Below are 25,969 nucleotides of genomic sequence, written 5' to 3'. Positions count from 1 at the left end.
TTAGATTTATTTGAACCGGTTTATACTTAATTTTCTATAACCAAATGAGTAAGCATCATTCATCTGCATGCAATTTTGTGCAATGCTTTTGAAAATCCAAATGCGATACTAATTGAATTATGAGTTAAAATTCACAAAACATTCTCATTTTACATTTTTCAAAGGTATATCACAATTGCTCCTGGAAGGTTGACAATGGCATACTATTACAAGCTGCTTCTCTTTCCTATATGATCAGTTGAGGAAACTGTGTGACACCTTTCTCCGAAAATGGTATCATTAATTCTTCTGTAGTCTTCACGTTAAAAAAAAAAAAAAAAAAAAATCTAACTGTACCAGGAATTCTGAAATGCATAGCATGCTGACATGTGTAAAGATATACTCCAGTTGAATAAATCTGCCACACCAGGCGACTCTGTGTAGTGTATAAATGCGTCTTCTGAATGTCAAGGAGTCAGACTATTAGTGAAGAACGCAGAGGACGGGCAGCGGCATTGCCTCGTGAGAACCACCATACCTGTTGATTAATGGAGAGGCCTTAACAGCACTCTTCTTCCATGCGTCTTGCCATGAGGAAAGGGGAGGAAGGGAAAGGTGGTGATGGCAGCAACACCTGGGGAAGGGAGATGGGGAAATACGTGAAGGGAAAATCAGCAGCCCCTACACAACGGTGTCCATCCATAGACCTTGCCAATAAAACAATTTCCAAAAATCCTGAACTTGGTTTCTTTCTTGCCTTTCAAAAATCATTTACGCAAACTAGGTATTTTTGAAAGTTCTCAATACGAACATTCTAACAACAAGAATCTTCCAAGTCTAGGGACATATGGGGCTGCTATACGTAATAAGCTACTATCTTATTCTCGCCTGGATATAAAGGTATAGATTTTTTTTTACAACATGTTTAAGAAAAAAACTATATAGGATAAACCATACCAAATATATATGTATTTCCACCCCCCCCCACAGTAGGATTATTATCATTTTCTCATTCTGCCTCTACCTCATTGCTACCTGACCGGCTCACAATGCCTTTTCCTTTTTATATTCTCTTAGGGGTATGTAGTTCTGATATCAAAACAACTTCAAGTTGCTAAGTTAATAAAAAAGAATTAAATTTAAATTTCCTATACACCGCAAGAGGTCAAAATAATAAAACTTGTAAAAGGGTTTATGTTCTAATTATGTGTTTGTAGACATGATTTAATCGGGACTATCCGCAAATTGTGAAGAGTAAATATATAGGATTATATAAAAAGAAATAAAATGAAAATGTTTAGTAAACAGTTGATAAGAGTAAATCATTTGAATCTTAAAAATGATTAATTGCTTTAATAATATCAATAGATGAGATGATACCACACCTGAAAACCAAACACTGCTACCCGATTTTGCTCTTAGTATTTGTTTTTGAAGAAATCTTTAGCTTTGTATATTTATATTTAGATACAAACTACACATGAAAAATGATTGCTTTAAACTATTTAGAGAAGCTTATAAAAGCTTATAAAAGTGGAAATAAACTTATAAAAATATATGTATATTTTATGAAGGAAAGCGGTTTTCTACTGTTTGGGGGGATGCTGATCATGGAGGAGAATATGCATGTGGGGAGGCAGGAGGTATGTGGGAAATCTCTGTACCTTTCTCTCAATTTTGTTGTGAACCAAACTGCTTTAAAAAGTTGTCTTAATAAAAAAATAGTAAAAAGAAATGAAAGTATTGTAAAATATTTAAAAATAGGAGGGAATTAATTTTTCTTTGTGGAAAAAAAAAATTTCACCCCTCACGCCAATATGTTTCTCAATGTATTATTTATGGATGGGCTGGGACATTCTTGAATTTTTGTTTAAAGACAGGGATTTTCGTGAATACATGTTTGCATTCTGAACGTGATTCTACCCTTTAATCCTGATGTTTAGGAATGCAGCTATCACAAAGATCTTTGGGGTTAGAAGCATGATAATCCTTTTGGTCTTGTCTTAATATTGTTTAGACAGGGTGTCTCAAAATTTTCCAATTTCTCAATTCCTCTGGTCCTTGACACACTGCTTACTATTAGCCATCATCTTTGTTTAGAATAACATGACCCACCTCATGCTTAGGCAACAGTATTAGTCAGCCCTTGAATTGAGAAATTTAGAAACTAATTGGTTATCATAAGAGATTAGCATCAAAGAATTCTGAAGGCATATGCAGTCTAGGCCTGCTGAAATTAAGAAAAAGCATATCAAAGTAGAAAACTTAATTTTTATCTGATAGGATTAAACATGATATTTTTATAGCTTTGTTTTTCTTATATTTTTTTTATTTTGTATTTAATTTTAAAATATTGCTATTACACATAATATTTTAAAATTCAAATCCCCCTTTAAAATTAAAACCTACATATACCAGTAATATCAAAGTAAAAAAAATAAACCTAATTATTTCTATATTTAAATATTTCTGAGTATTTTGGGATCAGCATTTTGTCCTTGGAAGAATCAAATGTGGGAGTTTTGCAAGCCAGAAGAAAAAAGATCCACATGCTCTTAATTTGGGACAAGATTCTTGCATCCAGCATGAAATACAGCATTGTTTTTGTTTTGTTTTTTTAATATGGCTCCCTAATATCCTAAGAATTCTATATATAGTAAATTCTTCCTTTGACCTGAGGAAGGGTAGATTATTATGATGTAATATATTTGAAAATTAGCACTATATTGTGGGAGATTCAAAAATAACCAAAGGTATACTTATGAGAAACTCTGGAAAATAAATACACATACACAAGACACAGAAGAACACTAATAGTACAATTTATCAAGATATAACAGTAATATAAAATGATTTTATAAATAGCTGAGTTTATAAATAACTGAAACAACATAAAACAGTAACCGAAAAGATTAAACTGTAATTGTAAAGATTCATGAATTCATGGAGTAGAGAACAGAACTTTATGGAGCAAGGAATCTAAAAATGAGAGCTATTTTTTCTTCAGGTGTGAAAGGTAGAGGCCAGGATAATAAAATGATCACTGGTACTAAAGGAGTATTTGGTAGGAATCTGCTTATGGACCATGATGTAAGCTAGATTTTCACCTGGATAAAAAGGCGCGGGGTGGGGGGAGGCCATATGATAGGTGAAAATAAAAAGTGGATAGAGAGACGGTTTGTGATTATTATTAAACAGCCTTGACATTACAGAGTTTGTAATGAGACTGGTTTTCCAAAAGGACAGGGATTCTCTCATGGAAATGAAAGAACAATGACATCATAGAGAATACCACGGGGCGGCCCATTGTAAAGTCGGACCCTTCTAATTTTTATTTTTGGAAAAATGTATCATCAACGTAGAAATGCTGGTATTAAGCTACAGATACCAAGGGCTGTGTGACTCAGTGAAGTAAGCACCGAGAACACAATGTTGAACCGTCATACAGAAGAAGAAAGTCCAAGGCTTGGTTCCTATCCTTAAGGATTACAATCTTTAGGTGGGGAATGAAACTAAGGGTTAAATGTTGTAGTGCTTGGATGTTAAAGGAGAAGAGACGAAGGGAGCAGACTTTGACAAGACAGATACTAAACTTCTTCTTAAAGACAGAGTAGGATATGGGTCCAGAATGGAAGGAAAGAAGCAGTTTGCAGAAAGGGAAGTTGACACAACCTAATGCAGGATGGTGGGAAGGAGGCTGTTGAGTGCCAGCAGGTCTGACACGAGTCCAACCAGCATGGATTATGTAGTGGAAGGAACACCAGAAGACGCCTGGATGTGTGGAAGAGTCACATCAAACAATATAAAGAGATTGATTTAGGCCGTGAGACTGCTGTTCTCTACAAAACTGTCTTAAGCCTTTCTCAAAACGCAGTGTGCCCAGTACAAGGACATCCGAGAAAAGGCTATACCGCAGTACATAAACATTCCTGGTAACAGTACTTATTTATTTGTAAAGTCCGTCTTAAAAGCAAAATTTCTCTAACAATTAGAAACATATTTTAACTCTGGGTCTGACTCTAAAACTTCCCCACAGTCTCACACTTTCACACCCAGGGCTCTGCTGAAGATGATCCGTCCAGTATATTCCTCTGAGGGAGGCTTACTCCAGGCAATGAGATGGGTCTGATTTTCTTTCATCCTCCATCTTGCTAAGAGTAGCTAAATAATGATCAAAAGGGGCATTTTAATGATCATCATGCTAGCATCCAGATTGTGTATGGGCAGGGCTAGAGTGTGAACAGGCCAGCCTGGCTCTCTGTGCTAACTCTTGCATGACAGGATTAAGATCTGCCCCAGTGGCTACGGGGAGAGGTAGGACCTGAAAACTTTTGCAGAGAAAGGAACGCGACATGTTCTTATAGCATTCATAAAACTGCGCTACTGCAAGTAAGACATTGCCCATTGCACTTCTCAAGTATAAAATACACAGTCATATAAACCCTGAATGAGATTATTAGTCAAACTTAACTACTGAGACCACAAGGAAGGAAAAATCAGGAAACACAAGGGGGAAAAATGTTATTGTGTAGGCACCACCTGAACCTTTTTTTTTAATCAGTTAAAGTCATAACTGATTTAAGATAAAAGAATAGCTGTTAATCCTTTATTCAGCTCTCATTAGTGTTAATGATGTGTTCCTAGAATCCTGAATTATATTTTCTACTCCTAAGATTTAAAGGCATAGATTGCATAGCTTAATGGCAATAAATATCAACTAAGTAAAAATGTTTACTATTAACAGCATCCAGCTTTGGTAAAATGGTTGTGCAATGAAAAAAATCAAGAAATAGTAAAAAAAAAAAAAAAATTAAGTGTAAACCTTAGTTACTAATACTGAAGTAATTTGAAATGAGTTTGATATGTATGCATTTAAAGTAGGGTGTGTTAATCATATTAAACATATGATGTTTAAATTTTCTTAACTCTAGAGCTTTGGCTTTTTTCTCTTCAACGGTAGATGTTCATTAATTTTATTTAATATTACACTCTACTTCCTACAAATTAACTATCATAATGACAATTAGAGTATTGCCATATACAGATCTGGAGTTGTGATACATTTTTTGACAATTTTATTAAAATTTTAAGATTTAGTTGTATTAAAAACATTTTAGTAAGTCTATAATATTTTGCTTATTTTCAAATTCTAATGTTTTACAGATCTGCTCTCCCTAGAAATCTCACTATTTGTATCTATAATAGTAGGATCCATTCTGTCCATTAGCCAAGCTAATAGCCTCTGAATACCTGGTTAATTGTTGATTAATGCATTGAATAATGTTCACTTACAATTTTAATTTTAATTAATACATGATTTCACTCCATTGACATAATTAATATTCTAAGTTTACTTTTTACTTAAAAATACATTTTAATGTGGATTCTGCTCATTCTCTTCTTGACTTTTAACTGTTTGAGTCAATTTATAAAATTATAGAAAGCGTAAGTCCTCACAAAAGACATTTATAGCCTCTGCAACTGAAGGTTGTTATATCAATTTGATAATTCAGTTTTGCTCATCACATATTTCATGAGTGTTCAATCTGTGCTAGTCACTGATTTAGTCAGTGGAACTGGAACCTTAAGGTTTCAGGACTTCTTTAAACTCTGAAAAACTATAGAGGACCCAAAGTGCTTTTGTCTTTATCTGAAGTATATCACCATTGATTTTCATCATATCTAAAATCTAAATTAAGATGCTTAAAAATAATTAATTGTAAATATATTTGAAAGTTCCCATAAATATTTTTATGAAAAATTATTACCATATTTTTTAAAACCAAAAAACTCTCCATAAGAATGACTCTGTGATTAATGCTAATACAGATGTGTGAGATACAAAGAGCTAGGTACGAGAGCATCAGCAAGGCCTCACAGAAGAGGTCATAGTTGCAGTCAACTTTAAAGAAAAAATTGGTCAGCAGGAAAGCGATGCAGATGAAAGAGGTTAAGACCATTTCAGTGAAAGAAGGGCATGACTAGACACAGCAGGTTATAATAGAAAGAACATGTGCTTTTGTTTGACAGATTTTCTTCAAACTCCATCTCAGCCACTCAATGGCTACGTGACTTTGAGCAAATCACCGAAGATCTGTGAGCCACAATTTGCTCTCTTGTGAACCAATAGAATCTACATATTAAGAATGTCCCAAGAACTGAGATGAAAGATGTAAAGTATTTTCACATGTGGCAGTTAAGGAGCACACTCAGTAATATACCATTTTTTGGTTGCATATTTAAGGATAGTGAATTGGTTACCATGCTGAGAATATAGAGTACAGGAGGTCAGGGAGAGAGGATAGAAGTTTTAAACAAGAGCAAAAGGGGCAGCAATGAAGTTGTTTCAGGTTCAAGGTGGATTTGAGTGATTTAAAAAAGAAAACAGAAAAATAATAATATAGTAATATAAATAGAACTACTTTGAGAACTTCAAAGGGAATCACTTCTCATGCAGACCTTAGCAAACCTATCGAAAATCTTGATTTCCACAGTGTCTTTCTATCCTCTCCCAGGGCGGGAGTGGGGAGGAAAACAAACTGTAATTTTAGAAAAAAACATATTCCAGGATCTTCATAAATATAGAAAGAAATGTGTAAAGAATAACATAGATGGTAGAAAATTTACTTAAGACAGAAATTTAACCAATCTTTTCCATGGCCTATAGAGGTCTCCTTGACCTGAATCTTATAGTTGAATTGAAATCAGATTTCAATTATATTTTAGTAATAAATGAATGAATGAATGAATATATAAATAAGTATATAGTTAATTCCATATGAGAAATGTATTAAGAATTTGAACTAGCAATTGTGATGTTCTCAACTTGTAGATGATATTTAGCAGATACATAAAGTCCACCCATCAATGTCAATTTATCTAGAAAATACTTTTATTGAGAGTGTGGTATGCAAAGAATATTATAATTTTTCCCTATGTTAGGTGTGTACCATCCTCATGCTATCTTTGATGTTCAAGGCCCTTGATGGATAGATGGTTAAAAAGAACAATTCCTCAACTACAAAATAAAGATTTCTGTTGATACATCTTAGTTCTATCACCTAGGACAGAAAGGAGAAAAATATAATTAGAGAAGCATGGTTTTGAAATATAGAATATACCCTTCACCAAGACCCAGGTTTAGAACTTTATGAAACGTAATAAATATCCTATCTCATGTATAAACACTAAGTGTAGTACACACCAATGATCAATAACAACAATACGAATTTTAGGTGAGAAAATCTGTAATACTCTACAATACTCTTATGATTAGCTTGTCTCTTTTTGGATATGGTATGTTTTACACTACTCATTGTGACTGATTTCTCTACCACCACAGTGCAACCCAGACCATTATCAGAAGAACAAGCAAAGAAAAAGCATAAAAGCCAATGTGATAATGGAAATCATGGGTAGACGTTGGCCCAGAGAATATTAATTTATTCTTTAATTAATTTGGTGAATATTTATTGGGCATCTAGTCTATGCCAGGTATTGCCCTGGTAGTTGGAGACAACAATAAACAAGAAAACATGGCCTCTGTCCTCCTGGAGCATAAAGTCTAGACGGTAAGATATTTAATAAATAAATAAATTAGTAAATAAATAAATAAATGCCTCTAGTCTACTCAATGCACATACAAATAATTATAGAGCTTATTTTCAAGAGAATTTTGTTGTAAATATTACATATCATAAAAATTAAACCATGCCCTTTATAACCTCTCAAATCTTAATTTTGTAAATATAGTAAAGCTCTGTATCCAAATAGGCAGATATCTAACTAACCAACTCTCACCATCTAAGACTTACAAATGATTTGTCCTAATAGCTGAAATTAAATATTAGATGATCATTTTTACCCTCATTTTTCTGGCATCATGTTTGTGTGCCTGTACGTTAGGGACTGATGTCATCAACTTTCAGTGATAACTGGAATATAAACTCCCCTTAATCAACCATCCTTCCCTGCAGCATGATTTGCTTATAGTTTACTCATTGAAATATTTCTTTTCTTTATAAACTTCTTCTTTTTTCCTATTTCTCTCCTTTTAGTACCAACTACCATATTCTGACTTTGCCAAGTCAAACAACAGTTGTCAATTCTGAGTGAATTTTGCCACATAAATTTAATAATCTACTAACAATTGGGAAACATTAGTTTGTCAAAAATGCTTCAGTCTTAAATAAAATTAGCAGAAGCTATGCAAGGCCATTTTGAGTTTACTGATATGAAAATTTAAAAAAAATGGATGATTTCCTTTGTGGAGTTGAAATAACTCCACTCTGTAGTGTTATTTATAATTTTGAACCTCAAGGAATGATGATTCATAGACATGAAGAATGGAAGGAAAATAAAACAGTCTGTTCACCCTATCCTTTATTCGAAAGACTTGAACACTCTTCTTAATGTATTTTAATTTATTTTTAAAACACAAGTTGTTCTTTGACTACAAAACATCTCAGATGCTTGTAAAAACTTTTTTTGTTTTTGGTAGTATTTTCTTTTCAACACATTCATGTACAAACAAAGAGATATGAAGCATGCTCTAAGTTGGAATTCAGTTAATACACAAGAACAGCTTTTTTTTTTTTCAATACTGCCATTTAAATGACACGAAGGAAAATGTTAACTTTGGGCAATGCTATTCCCTCAAAGCATATATCTTATTTCATTATGTATGTGTGAATTCCTAATGCTTTAGTTCAAACCTATAAAATATGGTTTGAGAAATCTGATAGAGGATAAAACTACAAGGGTAGTACAAGCCCACGTATTTTCATACTTCTGCAAATTTACTGATTTCTTTTTATTTCAATCAGGTCTCTGAATTGGTTGACTAGCATCAAATTTAATAAACAGCATGCAGGGGGTCTGCTAATATATGTGAAGAACCTGTTCTCTATCCCTCACCTCCAGCATATATGCTCTTTTTATATGTCAGTTAAGTAATACATTTCCTGGGTGGGAGGGGGACTTGAAAATAAACCATATGCCACATGGATTTTATTGTAAAAATAACAGCTATGTTTATTTTAAGAATATTGTATAAAAAGAAACTAAATATTTGTCTTGGTACCCTCGATTTGTATATAATGCACAACATAGGCTTTTGTATTTTGCTGTTATATATTTTTTCTAGTTATAAAAATATAATTTTATAAAATCTTATATTGTGTGGCTAAACCTTTTTGGGTCTTTCAAATATCCCATTAGCATATCAATTCATGGGGGTTCATTATAAGAAGAATCCTGAAATCACCTTTTTGAAAGTTAAAATTTTACTGGCCAAATACACTAAACTTCTCAATAGAGTTTCAATCAAAATCAATTCAGAAAATGTGACGATAAAAACTTTTTAAAAGTTTAAGACAAAAAAAATATATACTCTTTGAAATGTGGACCAAAACTTTTAAAGTAATTCCTAGGAGATGAAGAAAGAAGTTAAAGATATTTCCCTTTGACATTAGTTAGAGCCCTGAGTCCCTCTTGGCCTACAGGACAATATTCTTCATTCTAGGGGAATCACTGGTCTCAAATTTTAGGCCCTTCCTCATCAACCTTGGTGTGTTTTTCCTCCAACACAAATCCAATTAACTTCCTACTCTTAAGTGACCCTTCTATTCCTTGCCAATAAAAGGAACAGGTAAGGGAATACAGTACATCAAAAGAGACAAGCATACGGACATTACATACTGTGTGAGAGCAAGTATTTCCAAAATAAATGCATATTCTAAATTTTCCAACATCAAATTTAGATTTGCAAAATCAGGCCGTGCATGATTAGAAATGCTGAAGGCATACCTCTACAGTGGTTTTGAGATTTCAAATTACAACAGCATCCCATTTTTACAAGGCATTACTAGAATATTCTCCAATGTGTATATTAGATTTCTGTAGGGAGACAGTCATGTTCCTACAAGCCATAAATTTAATAAGTCACCAGATATATAACTTTCATTCTCACATTTACATTACCAAGTATTTTATGGAGCAATTTTCTTAGTCATAGCAGTGAGACTGTTCAATAATATAAATAAATAAATAAATAAATACTATTTCAACATAAAACCCTTAACTCTAAAAGAAAATAACTATGCTGTAGTCTCACAAGAATACAATCCACTATTAAAGAGACCTCAGTTATCAGGAGGGTCTATCTTGGATTGCCTCCATGAAGGTTTATTACGAGTAGTATCAGAAGGACTTTATTTTAACAAGCATTGCAGAAGCCAAGGACAGTTATGGCTGGGTTCTAGTGTGGAGAGAAAGAGCATGAAAAGCCTAATATCACAATGCTGAAATTGTTATTATAAATAACTGGTACATTTACATCATATTTCCATGCATTTTCAACAGAAACTTGAAATACAAACTCTGTCAGCTTCGGCCTCAGGCACAGAACTTCTTGTTGAGACCTGTTGCTGTGTATTAACAGTGCCAGGCCTAAGTGTTCCCAGGGATTTTTAGGCTTATATTAAAAAACAAAATCCCTTGTAAGGAAAACCAGACCTTTAGGTGTAAAGGATAGTTTGAAATAATGAAATATTTGAGCGATAAATGAAAAAAAAAAAAAAAACCTTGAAGCAATATTCGAGAATATTCTGTTAGCATACAGTTACTTTAACTTAATCAACACAATCTATAAATCTCTATTGTGGAAACATAGATATTCGCCTTATATTCTTGAGGGAAGAAAAGCAGTAGAAGGCATTAGAAAACTATAGCCATAAGTTAGCCTTACAGCCTTTTTGCTGGTATATTATTTAAAGAATTACATTGAATTCCAGGTTGGCATGTTCAGCAATGAGAGAAAATGATCCAAATTTTAAAGAAATAAGTACTACAAATGTTCCATTTGCCATTTAATAAAGTTTAATATAGAAAATATTACTCATTTTAAAATATAAAGTCTCAGTATGTTAGGAGTTTACAACTAATGAAACTATTGACCTTAATAGAAGATTTCTAAAATAAAATCTTTCTGAAGGCATAATTTATTATTCAAATTGTCTCCAAGATATGCATTAGCCTTCTCAGCCCAGCATATCAGGGATGGTGTGTGTATATGCACGAGTATGTGTGTATGTGTGTCTGTGTATGTGTTTCCCAAGTGAGCAATGCTGAGATTTCCTAAAGTTTGCTTAGAAACTTCAGAAGGGGCATCTGAAAAATACAGTAACTGGAAAGTCAAATTCTCCACATGTTGAGCCATTAAATAAAATATTTGTCCTCAGAATTGTTTAGGAAGGCACATCAGGTAGAAGAAGATAGTTCATGAAGTCCAATCAATAAGGAGACTGGCTAAATGAAGTGCAAAAAATATTATAATGGATCCTTTTGCTCTTTGGAATCAATGGTAGTAACCTTCGTTTAGAAAGAATGTGTGTCTGAGCAATAACATGCAGCAATATTTCTCAAGCTGCTAAAATGAAAAAAGCTCAGAGACAGGAATCTCTCCGTGTAGCTATATTATATTTCTGTTCTTTTTTTCCCCTATCGAGGCAAGAGAATTGCCTTAACCTCTTCAGAAATGCCATGCTTTCTTCCCATAGGAGGAAATGAAGGCCATGGCATTGATGCTAAAACATGTATGATAATTACAAGCGAGCAGCAGGGGCAGATGGGGGCTTTCAGTTGCTTAATGACTAGGTCAATTATTAGCGAACTAAAAATGACAGTTTCTCAGTTAAAATAGATATTTCTACTTAATCCCACACTGAAATATGCACCATCTTTCATGCCTGTGTATTCCTAAATACTTGAAGTGATTCCATATGTCAGATTAAAAATATATATTCTTATTTTAGTATGAAAAACAAATTACAATATTGCAAATGCTAGCATCAATGCAGTCATCAATCTACCTTTGTAAGCCGTATCTTCTTGCTACTATTAAAAGATTTAACAGGGCATAATACCTTAGTAGGAGGGACTTGGAAATTCTTTCTTGCAGATGATATATATTCCGTTTAACTTGTTATGCCAGTGATTTCAAAATTCTTTTCCAATTTATCTTAATTTGTTACTGTATCTAAGGGAGTTTCTTATTCTTTTTTTTTTTTTAATTTGAGTAACCTAATTAATCATTCTCACTGGAAAGTTTTTTTTTTTATTTTTATTTTTTTAAAAGAGTTTATTTATTTATTTGACAGACACAGAGAGAGAGATAGTGAGAGAGAGAGCACAAGTGGGGAGGAGTAGAAGCAGTCTCCCCAGGAGCAGGGAGCTCAAAGCGGGGCTTGATCAGAGGGCCCTCAGGCCTCTGCCTTAGGCTCAGGTCAAGATCCCAGGGTCCTGGGGTCAAGCATAGGCTTCCCTGCTCAGTGGGGAGTCTGATCCTCCCTCTCCCTCTGACTGTCACTACTACCCCTACCCTCCCCCCGCCCGCCACCGCTTGTTCTTTTTTCTTTCTCTTTCTCCCAAAAGAATAAAAATAATCTTAAAAAAAAGTGAAAAAAAATTCCATAGGGAGGTAGGGGGCTTGTGTTGCAGTTAAAAAATATATGTGCCCAAGTCTTGAAATAGCTAGGATACTTTCTAATTTGATTATGTAATATAAAAATCATATTTACCTCAATCTAATAGTTCTGAAGATAGCAATATGGGTATGAAAGTATTTTCTCCTATATTTATCCTGCAAAGAGGACTTTTAAAAAAATCTCTGAAAGTTTGTGCATTTAGCCTGTTTTTAGCTTATTTTGAAATTTCCAACATTACTGAGACAATATTAAAAGTATTAAATAAACTGTTTAAACATCTTTTTAGTGCTTACTTTACTGAATGGTTTGCATAATTAAAAAGTTAATTGCTTTGTTTCTACAATCTTTAGGAGTCATGGGACCAACTCCAGAAATGGGCTGCTAGTGCTGTACTTTCTTATACATGTGCATTATTCCATCGAGTGAAGCACCTTCCCAATCTTGGAAGAGGGTGCACTGATGTGTGTGTGTGTGTGTGTGTGTGTGTGTGTGTGTAAAATGAACTACCAAGGAGATACAGGCATAAGGAACAGAATTATCAAGTTTAACCAGTGAATAAAGCACCTGGTATTAATCCCTACCCTATTTTGATTACTGTATTTCGTTAAGCAGATCATGATTTTGAGTCTACTATTATTCTGTTATTCTGAAGAGAAAAAAAAAATCTATTAGCCTTTTCCTTATTTTTATGATATAAAAACTTGACTATTTCACTTATGATCCCAGGTCTCAACATTTATGGCAAGCCACGATTTAGAGTGGTTTTTAATGATGACATATAATACTGCTTTTCCAAAATTACAAAAAAAAAAAATGCATTGTGTTTTCTAAATCACACAATAAAAAGAGGGATTCTCTTAATGTCCCTGAAAAATAGGTAAGGAATGTCTTTCTTCCTGTAGACAATGACACAAGATCAATGATTTGCTCGAAACTACATAATAAATGAATGCTTCTGGGCGCCTGGGTGGCTCAGTTGGTTAAGCGACTGCCTTCGGCTCAGGTCATGATCCTGGAGTCCCTGGATCGAGTCCCGCATCGGGCTCCCTGCTCAGCAGGGAGCCTGCTTCTCCCTCTGACCCTCCCCCCTCTCATGTGCTCTCTCTCTCTCATTCTCTCTGTCTTAAATAAATAAATAAAATCTTTAAAAAAAAAATAAATGAATGCTTCTATTAAATACAAAATAAAACTAATTTTCTACTTAAAGATGATTTTAAATAGAAATAATTATCATAGCTGCAATAGATTTCATGAACTTTAAATGCAGTGATGCAAATATAGCCCTGTGGAGCTAATAGCAAGAAGCAAGAAATATAAATAATAACAACTCCTATGTCTTGAACACCTAGTGTTATCAGTTATTAACCATAATTTTACATATCTTCTTCCCAGGATCATCATCTATAAAATGCAGATAACATTACCTTCCTCAGTGATTCTACAAAGCAAATGAATATGTAGAACCCTCAGGTTAGCACTAATGTACCATAAAATTATTAGTTTATTATTTCAATTTACCTTACCCTTTTTATCATTTATTTTTAGATACTTAATAAGGATACTATTTCATCATTCCAATAAACCTTAATGTAGGTATAATACCCACTTTATGGTATATTGTTCTTTTCTGGTGTTTCACGCTTTGTGTGTTTATGTGTGAGCAGGAGTGAGTAAGTCTATAATTCATTTGTCTCTGACATTAGAGATACTGCATGATGACTTCCCTTTAAAATCCTTTCAGCCCTTTATGCTTGAGTTGCATTGTAATTGGGGTGTTTTGCACTATACTCTGAAAATTATCTCAAATACTCCATAAAAGTTGATTTCTACATTTATAAATATATTTGGCTTAATTAGCAGCGTGTGTGGAGAAGTGAATAAGTGCTATGAATCGGTGCCTAATTAGCGGAGTCTATCCATACTCTGATTGGCGATCATCTTTGCAAGGCTTTTCTCACTGCCATGGAATATTTGAGAGTCATCTGTAATCTCAGAGTTTTAAGAACTGTTCTGCTGCTGAATGATCTTTAATAATTATTTGATGAATATCTCTGTGAGTTACTGGTTTCTGTCATTTACTACTCTTTCACAATAAATCCAGGAAAATATATGTAGGCCTCTTACAGACAGAAGCCACTTAACTGCAGAAAATAAATTTGAAACTATTAATAAGTTTTCTTTGTGGTTTTCACAGAATCATGTTATAAATATTGGCACTTTTTCACAGTACATAGAGGACCACGTGCTCTCAGCCTTGAAAATCAATATGGATTTCAAAAGGGACCAGGAAACAATTTACCTATTGGGCAAAATATGTGAGGCCAGAGAACATTTTTGTAGGCAAGAAAACAATCATGCACTTACTAAATATTATGAACACTACAAGTTTGACGTGGAAAAGAAAAGGCTGTAGAACCAGAAAAAAAGTGTGAAGTATAAATAAACAAATGAACATAGTAAAGTACTAACTTGATATAATTTTATTAAATGTTAACTACCTAAAAATATATGTTCAGGTATAACTGCACAACAACACTTTAAGGAAGATAGGAGAGTAATTATTATAATTCTTGTTCCCATTTTATAAGTGAGTGAGATATTATGTGTATTGATCCAGGCTCCCTTCCTGAAAGTGTGGTGGAACTTGGACAAAGACTCAAAATTCTGGCATCAATTCTTTGCAAATGTATATATTATATATATAAATATGCATATTTATATGTATATAAATTATATATAATATTGACATATATAATTATTATATAGTACTATTATATATTATATATTATAACACAGAAGAATTAAGTTAGATTTAAGAAGGACATTTTAAAATTGAAAATTTATAAGACAGGCAAACTTTTCTAAAAGCTTTCTCAAAAGGAATACAGAAACTTAGTAGTCTGAAATGATTCAAATATAATGACTTTTGGTATAGAAAACGAATCAAAGATCCTCGAAATGTCCCAGATGAGGTATTACAAGGGAGAAAATGTATATGGGATGGTGAAGTTAGGAAAGATAAAGACGTAAGGTTATTAGAATGCATAAAATAATAAAAAAATATGAAACCTCAGAGTCAATCTGTGGGACAGTCCTCTAATCCTCCTTTCAGAAAGAAATGTCAGAGAAATTCAGAAATTTTCATTTGGGTAAATAAGAGTAACGTATTTTCCCTAGTATTTTCAAAAACTTAAAAAAAAAAGGCTAAGTAATCAAGTCAAAAGTCCTACACTTTGTGCTCTGAAATAAAATGTAGTTACTTAAGAAAAACACACATGGGGACCTCTAAACCCATGGACAATTGATAGAACTAATTTAATAGCTACTTGATCCTGAGGACATAGATAATCCCCAGACCTGGGCTACAAAAGAAAAGCACGTGGGTTTGTTTTCACAAAAGAGGATAAAAACAGTCTGGGGCCGAAATAGGCAGGAATTAGATTTTAGATCTTCATTATTCTGGGAGAAAGAGATGAACCAATGTTGTCCAGGAGACTAGAAGTGCCTCTCAAAATTGAATTCTCAAAGAACTAGTGAAGGCTGAATACAATTGATCACACCGAATAAAGGGGAAGAAGCTTAAGGCGAAGAACTCTGATAAAATATGGTTCCGTGTGAACATGTTGCTTCCAATCACCTGTTTAAAGATGATGTATGGTTAACATTGCCCTGACCAAAGTAAAAGGAAAAAATAAGGTTTGGTCCCTAAAACTCAACTTCCTCCAAGTATTTGTATAATTGAATACTGAATTTATTTTAGGTGTGAATCATCTGAGAAATTATGAGTATAGAAATAACGATGTTGAAAATTACTTATCAGTCTGGGAGATGTTTTTGATACACAGTTTAAAGTGTCAGGTGTCACCCACTCTAGAGTAACAGCAAGTTAACTGTCAAGGTAAATAATAGATCTGATGAATAATTGTCTGAATGTTTAGATCATGCAAAGATACTTTATAGAATGGACCAGAAGCAAGGAGGGGAATGAAGTTTGGCTATATAAACATGCTTAAAGCTGATAATGAAAAAAATAATTTACATATTTTAAGAAAAGATATGCAAAATCCTTAAGAGTTGACCTTAAAGAGAAAACAAACAACAAAAACAACAAACACAAGGTAGGGACACAGGATCTCAATTGGTGCCCAGTCCTAAAAGATGCCCTGAATCTAGGAACCCAAAGCAATCTATTTTTCAGGAGATGATCCATTCAGTGGTGGATGTGTTTCAGCTGACTTAATCTGGCCTGAAGGGGTCTGGATGATGTCCCTCTTCTGATTCCACCCTCACCAGGCAATCTTTTAAGAGATATGCTGATTTGCCTTGGATCTCCTTAAAGAAAAAGAGTACTGTCTGAGAGAAGAAGTAGGGATATTCCTATTTTTGAATGGGATATTCTCTTGCTCAAAATTTGATAAACTGATGCTCAAGTTTGAAATCAGGATCTTGTAATATGGTTGAGAATTGGTCTTGGCTCTGTACAATTCTGTGCACTGACAAAATTTTGATTCTTAGATTGAGGGGAAAAGAATTGCCAGGTACCACCTAGAGTCCATCTGGTAACCAGACAGGTAGTCTTTTCTTGGCACACCCTACATTCCCATACTCTCTATTCAAAGCTTCAGGACAATGGAGAGTGCATATGCCAGGCCAAAAAAATGGATATATCTAGAGATGTCTGATAAACCAAATAAGTGTATGTGTGATTAAATAGGAGTTGCATTTTTATTTGGAAATTATTATGCAGCAATTGGTTAGATTATCTTGGGCTGGAAGAGACAAGTTTTATCAATAAAGAACCTATTCATAATTCCTACTAAGCAACAATGAACACAGAGAAAGGAGAATAAATTTATGTGACATTGATGGTTGACCTTCCTTAGATAAGAACACCAAAAGTGACATCTGCCTGGCAAATCATTATTAGTAAGTCTTTGCACATAATGTATTTGGAGGCATTTCTTCCCTTGTGTACTAGCTGCGGTAAGCATCTTTTTTTTTTTTTAGGATTTTATTTATTTATTTGACAGAGAGAGACACAGCGATAGAGGGAAGATAAGCAGGGGAAGTGGGAGAGGGAGAAGCAGGCTTCCCCGTGGAGCAGGGAGCCCGATGCGGGGCTCGATCCCAGGACCTAGGGATCATGACCTGAGCCGAAGGCAGATGCTTAACGACTGAGCCACCCAGGCGCCCCTGTGGTAAGCATCTTTGACATCGCATTTCTGTGGTGTTGTTTACATATCAAATAGCCTGGATTTGGACAGTCTTTGTACTAAGTTGTTTGAATTTATTTCTCAAGCAAATTCTATTTTCATGATTTTCTGTTTTGAAACATATCTATTTGCACAGTATTACCAACAATTGATAGCACTCTTAAACTGTCAGGAATCCTATAATTACAAAATAAAAATGTTTGATGATGACCAGGAAAATGTTATTATTGGATGTCAACAAAAATGCAATTAGTTAGACACTATTTAAATTTCAAGACAGTGAGGTGGACAAATGATGGTCTAGTATAAAGAGAAATATAAAAGTGATATTAGAGGCCAAAACTCATTTAAAAGAGTAATTAATATATTAATATATTAAATATAGCAAAAGCTGTTACACAGAAATTTCAGACTGTAGTACTTTCAGTAAATTTTGTAAAAATAATAATTCCGAACAATGGAAGCATTAGATGATTAGAAATTCATTAAGGGGCATCTGGGTGGCTCAGTCGGTTGAGTGACCAACCCTTGGTTTTGGCTCAAGTCATGATCTCAGGGTTGGGGAATCAAGCTCCGCGTCGGGCTGCATGCTCAGCACAGAGTCTGCTTGAGGATTCTCTCACTCTGCCCCTCCCTCCTCTCTCTCTCTCTCTCTCTTTCAAATAAATAAATAAGTTTTTTTAAAAAAAAGAAATTCATTAAGATTGCTGTCAAGGGATGCAACCATGGCCCTGACTTTGATAATGGTATTATAATGAACTTGTTTTACCTGAAAAAACATTCTCAAGTGTGTTTTTACACTATACTTCCTGGTCTTCAGCTTTCTTAGTAGTCTCACTTCTACTGAATCTCCATCAGAAACACTGGGCCCTTAGACCATATAACTAAATTTAACAATTTTTTTGGATACCTGTGTGTAGGAATTATTTCAGTTATATCATGCTATGGTGAACAAGGCAAAGGCCCTGTCCTCATTTAGCTTACAGCATCGTCAGAGAGAAGAATGTAAAGAACAATCATATCTCTCAGTTGGGTCTTCTAGCTCTTTCTCTTATCAAGGTCTGCGTGATCATGTATCTGCTTCCTTCATCTCTGTATCACTGTAACCACTACTTTACTAATTCCAAATTTCCCCTCAGCCTGCCACAGCTTGTTTTTGCTTTAAAAAAATATCATTCATAGGCACCTTCACTGTAACTTACTTCTCCATGATTCTTTTATATTTCAATATTTTTTTCAGATCCCATATAGGGTATCATCTCTTCTCAGTGGCATATGTTCATTGATGGTCTCGCTATTCCCAAGATTTTATAATCACCAGGGTTCTAGTGACTCTAAAAGCTGTATTTCTGCAATTTATATATACTTCCTAGTTTCAGATGGACATTTTCGATGGCCTGCTAGATATTGTCTGAATTTTTCAAAGGTACTTTAAAGTCCACATGTCTTAATCAGATTCATTCTCCTGGAAATGTGCTATTCTTTCCATTTTTCCCAAGTTGGCAAAATAGCACCACGGTTTCCCCACCCTCTCAGGTTGATCTCCATGACATCACTCATTATTCCCTGTAACTTTACCCATACTTCTCTTCTCAAATCCCTACTTACCCATCCTTCAGAGCCTGGCTGTGGTTTTTCATATCCCCAACTCATCATCCTGTGGTTCTGGTAGCATTTAACCTCTCCATAGAGCCTCCCACGCCTTTACTTTTAAATATCTACATCTGTACACGTCATTCTCCACCACGATATTCAAACGCTTAGGAGGCAGAGAACATGTCTCATTCACCTTTGGATCCTTCATGGGAATTTAAACAACAAATGGTTATTGAACTCAATGAATTCTCAGAGTATTCCAAATTCCCTGTTCATTGTATACAATTTTCAGCTATGACTGCTATGACCTTTTGCTACAAATGCTGGGTTGGTGAAATTCAGCCTCATACTGAATAAAAACAATGGGCATAATTCAGTCTAGACTCTATGGCTCATAGGAAAGCATCCTCAGAGAAGCTTACTGCTCTCAGATCATATGTGGGTCCCCTGATTACCTCATCGACATAGTTGGCGAGCATTTCAGAGCAAAAATAAAACTGTAAAAGACATATTTTACAATAGAAATGAATGCGTACACAGTTGTTAAACAGCAGGTTACTGTTCTACTATCTTTTATTACCAATACATTTTATAGCCCTCGCCACAGTTTCATTTGAACACCCAGTAACAAAAATTAGGGTTTTTTTGAGATTATCGTATTCTGGCAGTTGAAAATCTGTTTCAAGGAAAACATTTAAATTTGCATGTGTTTCAAATATATCTTCATTTTGTAATAAACTTACAATTCTACTTCCTGGACAGTAATGAGAAGGCATGCAAAATAATGAGAGTAATGTCTAAAAAAAAAAAAAAAAAATCAACCTGCATAAATTAAGTAAAAATTTACCAGAAACAAGATTTAAAAACAAGGCAACCTATTGTCTATATTTCAGATAGAAAGGGAATGTGCCATAAAGACAAATACCGATGAACTTAACTTGAATCTTAAGATAGCAATCACAAAAACAATTTGCAACCACAACACAAGGAATGCGTTAGTTTTGCAAAAATAAAACTAATCTAATCCAATCTTCTATAATCTACTCTAATCATCTTCTTAACTCAAGTAATATAATTGATCTTCTAAAAAGAAATAATAACTTAAAAAGATTATTTACAGGCCTTTATTAGGTTTGAAAGGCCTTATTTAAATAACACATATTTTTATTAATTATCCATATTTATAAGCAGAGTGAGAACAGAGACATAAAGTTAATCTGTTCTGTAGTCTCAACCTGGATTTAGTGTGTGCTGCCAATTTTATCACTGATAAATTCTAAAGTTTTTGAAGTAATTATGTTTAGCAACAAGAACAAGCAAAGGAAGATAAAGAAAAGAAAAAACAGTAACTTGATTAGAAAAATTAAACAAATAATTTCACTTTATTTGGCATAATGTAAAGCCTCCAGACCAATTTAATAATTACTTTTAAATGACGTAGATGATGGGTATGTAGAAAAAGGGGGTACAAGGCAGATACCATTTCAATGCCTTCTTCCAGTCCAAGATGTTATTTATAATGTAAAAATTTCAGTAAGTGCATTTAAAATCATTTCATCTGTAGAATCTTCCTCTCCCTTCTCTGTACTTCACACTGCTCTGAACTTCTCTAATGAGTTTTCCCCTTTTCACGCTATAGTGAATTTACTGAAATCACGGTTGTATCTCCCCAACATAAGGACCTGCACCATGTAGGCAGAGATTCCTTCTCATACACTTCAACTTCCTCAGAGAGCCTTGGTCATATTTTATTTTCAACACGTTTGTTGAATCAAATGAATAACCGCAGATTTGTCAGTATATAATTACTCCATTAAACAGAGCCAGGAATAATATTATTCTGCTTTGCTTTACTTAAGAAGATAATGCTTTTCTTACAAAAAAAAAAAAAAAAAAAAAAAAAAAATCCCCGCAGTAGAAGAGGTAACAATAGAGAGTGTTTTATCCTCGAAGAGGAATATCGAAGTAAAACAGTTTCTCAATAAGTGGACTAACCTCTGAGGTTGAGTGCTAACTACACTTTAAGAGATGAGTTCTAGTGTTTCTTTACCACATAAAAGATGTTTAAGAGTGTTGTCATATTTCAGTAACATCAATTTTTTTATACATATCTCCAGAAAAAAATCAGAGAAGGAATGGAAGTACATAGAGTCTATAGGCAAAAAAGAATGCAAAAAGAAATCATGGAGATAATAGCCTAACGAAAGAAGGAGCTAAACATAGAATGCATTATCTAACAAGTGTGCTGAAATTCAGATAAGCAAATGATTTGAGAGTCTGGAGGCAACAAAGCCACTAACTGACCTCTAAAGTCACTTTGAGATTTGATGAGAGCTCATTCCATCCTCAAATGTCATAAGGGTTCAGCAGAATGATCTAGTTTTAAAGGACCAAATTAGAATAAAAAGGGTAATATGGCCACACATTTTATCAGTGTTAATTATTAATATTGAGATTAAAAAGAAAGGGCTGAGAGTTTGGTAAGCATACTAATTGGACACTTTTTCAGCTTGTTTTCCCTGTCAGTGTGAATATTTTACAGCAGTTCAAAGGGAAATATACACGTGAAGAATACGCATTCAATTGGAACACTGGGTATAAATGTAAAAATATTTAAAAGTGAGAAAAGAATATAGGAGGGTAATAACGGCTTTTCCCCACCTTGAATGATGAAGAACACAAAGAGTAGGGTTCATTTGATGCCAGAGGACAGAATCTTCTTTTCCTTTCATTTAAGATCCTTGATATATTTAAACATATCTGCTCCTCGGTGGTACCCCTTGATGTACCACAAAAATGAAAAATCGACTAAAAGGTATCCAAGGTGAGAATATGGTTCTTACCAATAATTTTAGAATTGTTATCTTTGTGAGACTAAACATTTTTATGATGCTTTCATGACTAAGCTATTCTGTTATGTCAAATCTACCTGAAGTTAATAACAATCAACATTATTTATCATTACTATTTGAATAATAGAAAATAATTCTATCACCAATGAATATGGGGAAATTATTGCTACTCATTATTTATTTATAAATTATTAGATGTTATTATTTCATTTAGTTGCTTTATTATTGAAGGAAGTGGCGATAAGAAAGGTCAGAAAATTGCACTGCTAGGAAGAGGAAAAACCAGGATTCAAACCGAGGACATTAGATTTCAAAGCCTGCTTTTTAAACCACAATACTCTATCCACAGCATTGCCTCTTCTCTAGGACAGTATTTTCTTTGGATTCTTTTAGATTGTGCTGCTCAGTTACTGGAAATCTGCTGCAACACACATCTTGATTGCAGACAATCTCTATAATTACTTTCTGTCTCTAATCACCATGAAAAAGCAGAAGTGAATAAAGCCCTCCAGAAGTGGGGGCATGTGGACTTGGGGATACTTGGGAAGCACAAAGCCATTTCACAGATGGCTAGAAAAGTAGAAAATGCAGTCCACCTCTGGCAATAAAACCCCAGGCGGAAAAGCAGAACCATCCAAAAGAATCCTTTCCAGGGTATGTTAATCTCTTCCTGCAGAAATTAAAAAAAAAAAAAAGGCATTTGCAGAGCATTTGTTTTGAGGTATTATGCTCATGCCATTAACAAGTGTTTGAGCATTTTTGGAAAGATGGAAGACACAGCCTTGCTACTTAACTCAATCTAACTGAAAACAGTACAAACCAATGGTGACTAGATGGCAGGACCTTAAAAGTGACTGTTGGAAATTGGGTAGGTGGGAGAAAAGTAGAGAGAGAGCCCTTTATCCCAAACAAAGTTACGAGTCTAGTCTCCATTCTCATTATCCTTGGTCTTATTAAAATGGTGTTTCATTTCCAATTGATATTTCAATTATACTCATTTATTTCTTTTTTAAATGTTTTAATTTTATTTAAATTCAATTAATTAATATATAATGTATTATTAGTTTCAGAGGTAGAGGTCAGTGATTCATCAGTCTTATATACTATCCAGTGCTCATTACACCTCGTGCCCTCATTAATGTCCATCACCCAGTTAGCCCATCCCCACCCCTGCCCCCTCCAGCAACCCTCAGTATTTCTGAGAGCAATGTGAAAAGTCTACGGCAGAAACAAAATGGGTTCATGATGGACTGTACCATGGTTTAATCCTCAAAAACAGTATACTCTAAATAGTACTGAACACATGTGGAATGAGGAGAAAAAATAAAACAATGATCAAGCCTAACTTATACATTTCTGAAAAAGTAAGAAAGTTTGGAATTGGGGGGCTCAGAAATATTAGTGTATAAAAATCAAAATCACCTTTTAAATACATGAGAAAATCAAGAGACATAAAATTAGTTAGGTGTTTTAGAGTGGCCAAATTTTTTAACTCATTTAACTTTTTAAAATCTACCCAAAGCTCTCTTTCTGATTTGGAGAGTAAAACATCTAGGAAAAATTGGATATAAAGAGAAAAATCACAGATTGGTGGATCTGAGTAAGATTCTAGAGTTAATTCTGTTAACTGCCTTACAGATGATTAGAAGCAGATCCAGAAGGAGTAAGTGACATACCCAACCCTAATGGCAAAATTGAGATTGGAGGTCAAATGGAGAGTTTCTTATATTTGAGTTGTTAAACACTATATATGGTTACAGGATACATAGCAAAGCCAAATTGGATTTGCAAAGGTAATCCAGGGGGTAACTGAAAAGAGTAAGTAGACTATAGCATGAAGTCAAAGGTCAAGATAAATACTGATAATAGATCTAAAGAAACTGTTAAATACTGCTCCAAGAGAAAATCTGAAGATAAGGGCAAACTCTTGCATAGTCAAATTATGCTCTTCAAATGATGATGGTTTTAAGCTTAATATTTGGTTTTTACTTGAATTATGAATTCATTACAGTAGGTTTCAATTATTTTAACACTTTCATTATCAAATATTTTATCATTACTCAACGTCCTACCATGAACCCCATATTTTAAAATACTTTATCCCTTTGGCTTAGGTCATGATCTCAGGGTTGTGAGATCGAGCCCTGAGTCGGGCTCCATGCTGGGCGTGAAGCCTGCTTAAAATTCTCTCTCTCCTTCTCCCTCTGCCCCCCCATAATAAATAATAAAATAAAATATCCTATCCCACTAGGTGTATTTTATTGAAATAATAAATAACCAATTTCCTCAATCTTATCAAAAGATCAACATGAAATCATCATAATATTGATAATAATTCATGAAGAGCAAAGAAAAATATATTAGTGATGTTTTTTATGAATTAATGTATAATTCATTAAAAATTCTTGAAAATTTTTTTAATGATATAATTTCCATTACTGTTTTCCAGAGACCCATGGATGTAAATACCCGGATCTGAAATTATTAAAATGGTGGGACTCATTCTAATTATTAGATTCAGGTTTCATGAAATTATGTTGATTCTTACAGTGTATTCTTTTTCCTAAGCTAATAAGAGAATAAAACCTCATTCATCATTTGGCAGTAAGGTGGGTTGAAATGTAGGATAAAGCTTATTATAAAGCTGATTAATCCACAGGCCTTCCTCATGAAATTGTGTTTATTATGCTAAAGTACAGGAAGCAAATAAAAGCTTTTGTAAAACATAAGTGCATTTCACTGCCTATCTACTTAAATTTTCCTTTTAGGTATTTTAGTTATTTTTAGTTACCTCGTGACAACTTATTTTCATCATTAGCTGTTCTAACGTATACCCAGGTAGCATCATGACACTGGGATGTTATATTATTGCACTGGAAATTATCTTCTAAACTGTACAATGGAAGTTAATCCAAATATCAGTTATAACTACATTGTTTCACATAGGTTAAAATGCAAGGAAAATATTTGAGGTAATAATAATTAGGAACTAGGACAGCATCCAAAATGGTATTTTCATGGAAAATCCAATACAAATCTTGATTAAAACCTAACCAAGTAAAACACTGCAGATTACTTGGATTCCAATTAAATGTGACAAATGAATACTTGACAGGTTTCAATTCCCATTCTATTTATGTCAGAATGATCCATTAATCTTGAAGATGAAATTACCAGAATTCAAGCAATACAATTGTACTTTATGGCTAGATAGTAGTCTGAAAACTTGGACCCAACAAAACTTATTCAAATGTCAACTGCTACATTTGGATCACCCAAAGTGAATCACATCTCCTGTCCTTACCTATAGATCAGGGCTAACATGAATCACAGCAGATGACAACTGATTATATAAAACTGAATTTCAAGTGTCAGTCACATACAAAATCAGAAAAATCAGTTCTATTATGATAATCTTTGTTGTTGACAAGACTGAAAACATGGTTATAAAAAATAACTAAAAGCCTTACTTGGAAAATGTTTCTCAGCAAACTTTCTAGTTTCTTAACAAGCTCACCTGTTAAGTTTTCCATGTGTGTTTCCTAAAAAGTAACCAATATGTGTTTGCCATATATAATTATGCTTATTACTCGTCATTTCTTACTTATTTTAAAGGTGTTGAATCCCCTTAAACTCGAAAAACAGAAAAATAACATTAAAATGTGATTATAATGCCAATGATACAAGTCCTTTCTGTTAATACAGCTGACATCCAAAAATCAAGCCTTAATTATACATTGTGTTGTTTATTGTGAGATACTTTTTAAAACACAAATAAAAGTATATCATCAAAAGGTAATCACAGGTATAAGAATGTCCTTAAATTAGATCAATCCTGCCTTCC

The 25,969-nt window shown here is 33.8% G+C and overlaps 1 protein-coding gene and 1 long non-coding RNA gene across 13 annotated transcripts in view; one reads left to right on the top strand and one right to left on the bottom strand.

Moving 5' to 3' along the window:
• Window positions 1-25,969, top strand: part of LOC144381329 (uncharacterized) — a 220,354-nt gene that overhangs the window by 272 nt on the left and 194,113 nt on the right. The window lies entirely within an intron of this gene.
• The window catches only part of PCDH7 (protocadherin 7), a 415,867-nt gene that overhangs the window by 197,305 nt on the left and 192,593 nt on the right, over window positions 1-25,969 (bottom strand). For 3 of the 12 annotated variants that reach the window (XM_036071947.2, XM_036071949.2, XM_036071948.2), the window contains exon 4: window positions 518-613. The exons of the other annotated variants lie outside the window; for them this stretch is intronic. In XM_036071947.2, coding sequence (XP_035927840.1) covers window positions 525-613 — 89 coding nt within the window. In that variant the 3' untranslated portion in view covers window positions 518-524. The remainder of the gene's footprint in view (window positions 1-517; window positions 614-25,969) is intronic. 12 annotated transcript variants of the gene reach the window in all.

Source organism: Halichoerus grypus, chromosome 3, assembly GCF_964656455.1.
Source record: "Halichoerus grypus chromosome 3, mHalGry1.hap1.1, whole genome shotgun sequence".
Classification (NCBI taxonomy): Eukaryota; Metazoa; Chordata; class Mammalia; order Carnivora; family Phocidae; genus Halichoerus; species Halichoerus grypus.
The sequence above is the reverse complement of the archived record's forward strand: the minus strand, read 5'-3'. Positions and strand labels throughout refer to the sequence as shown.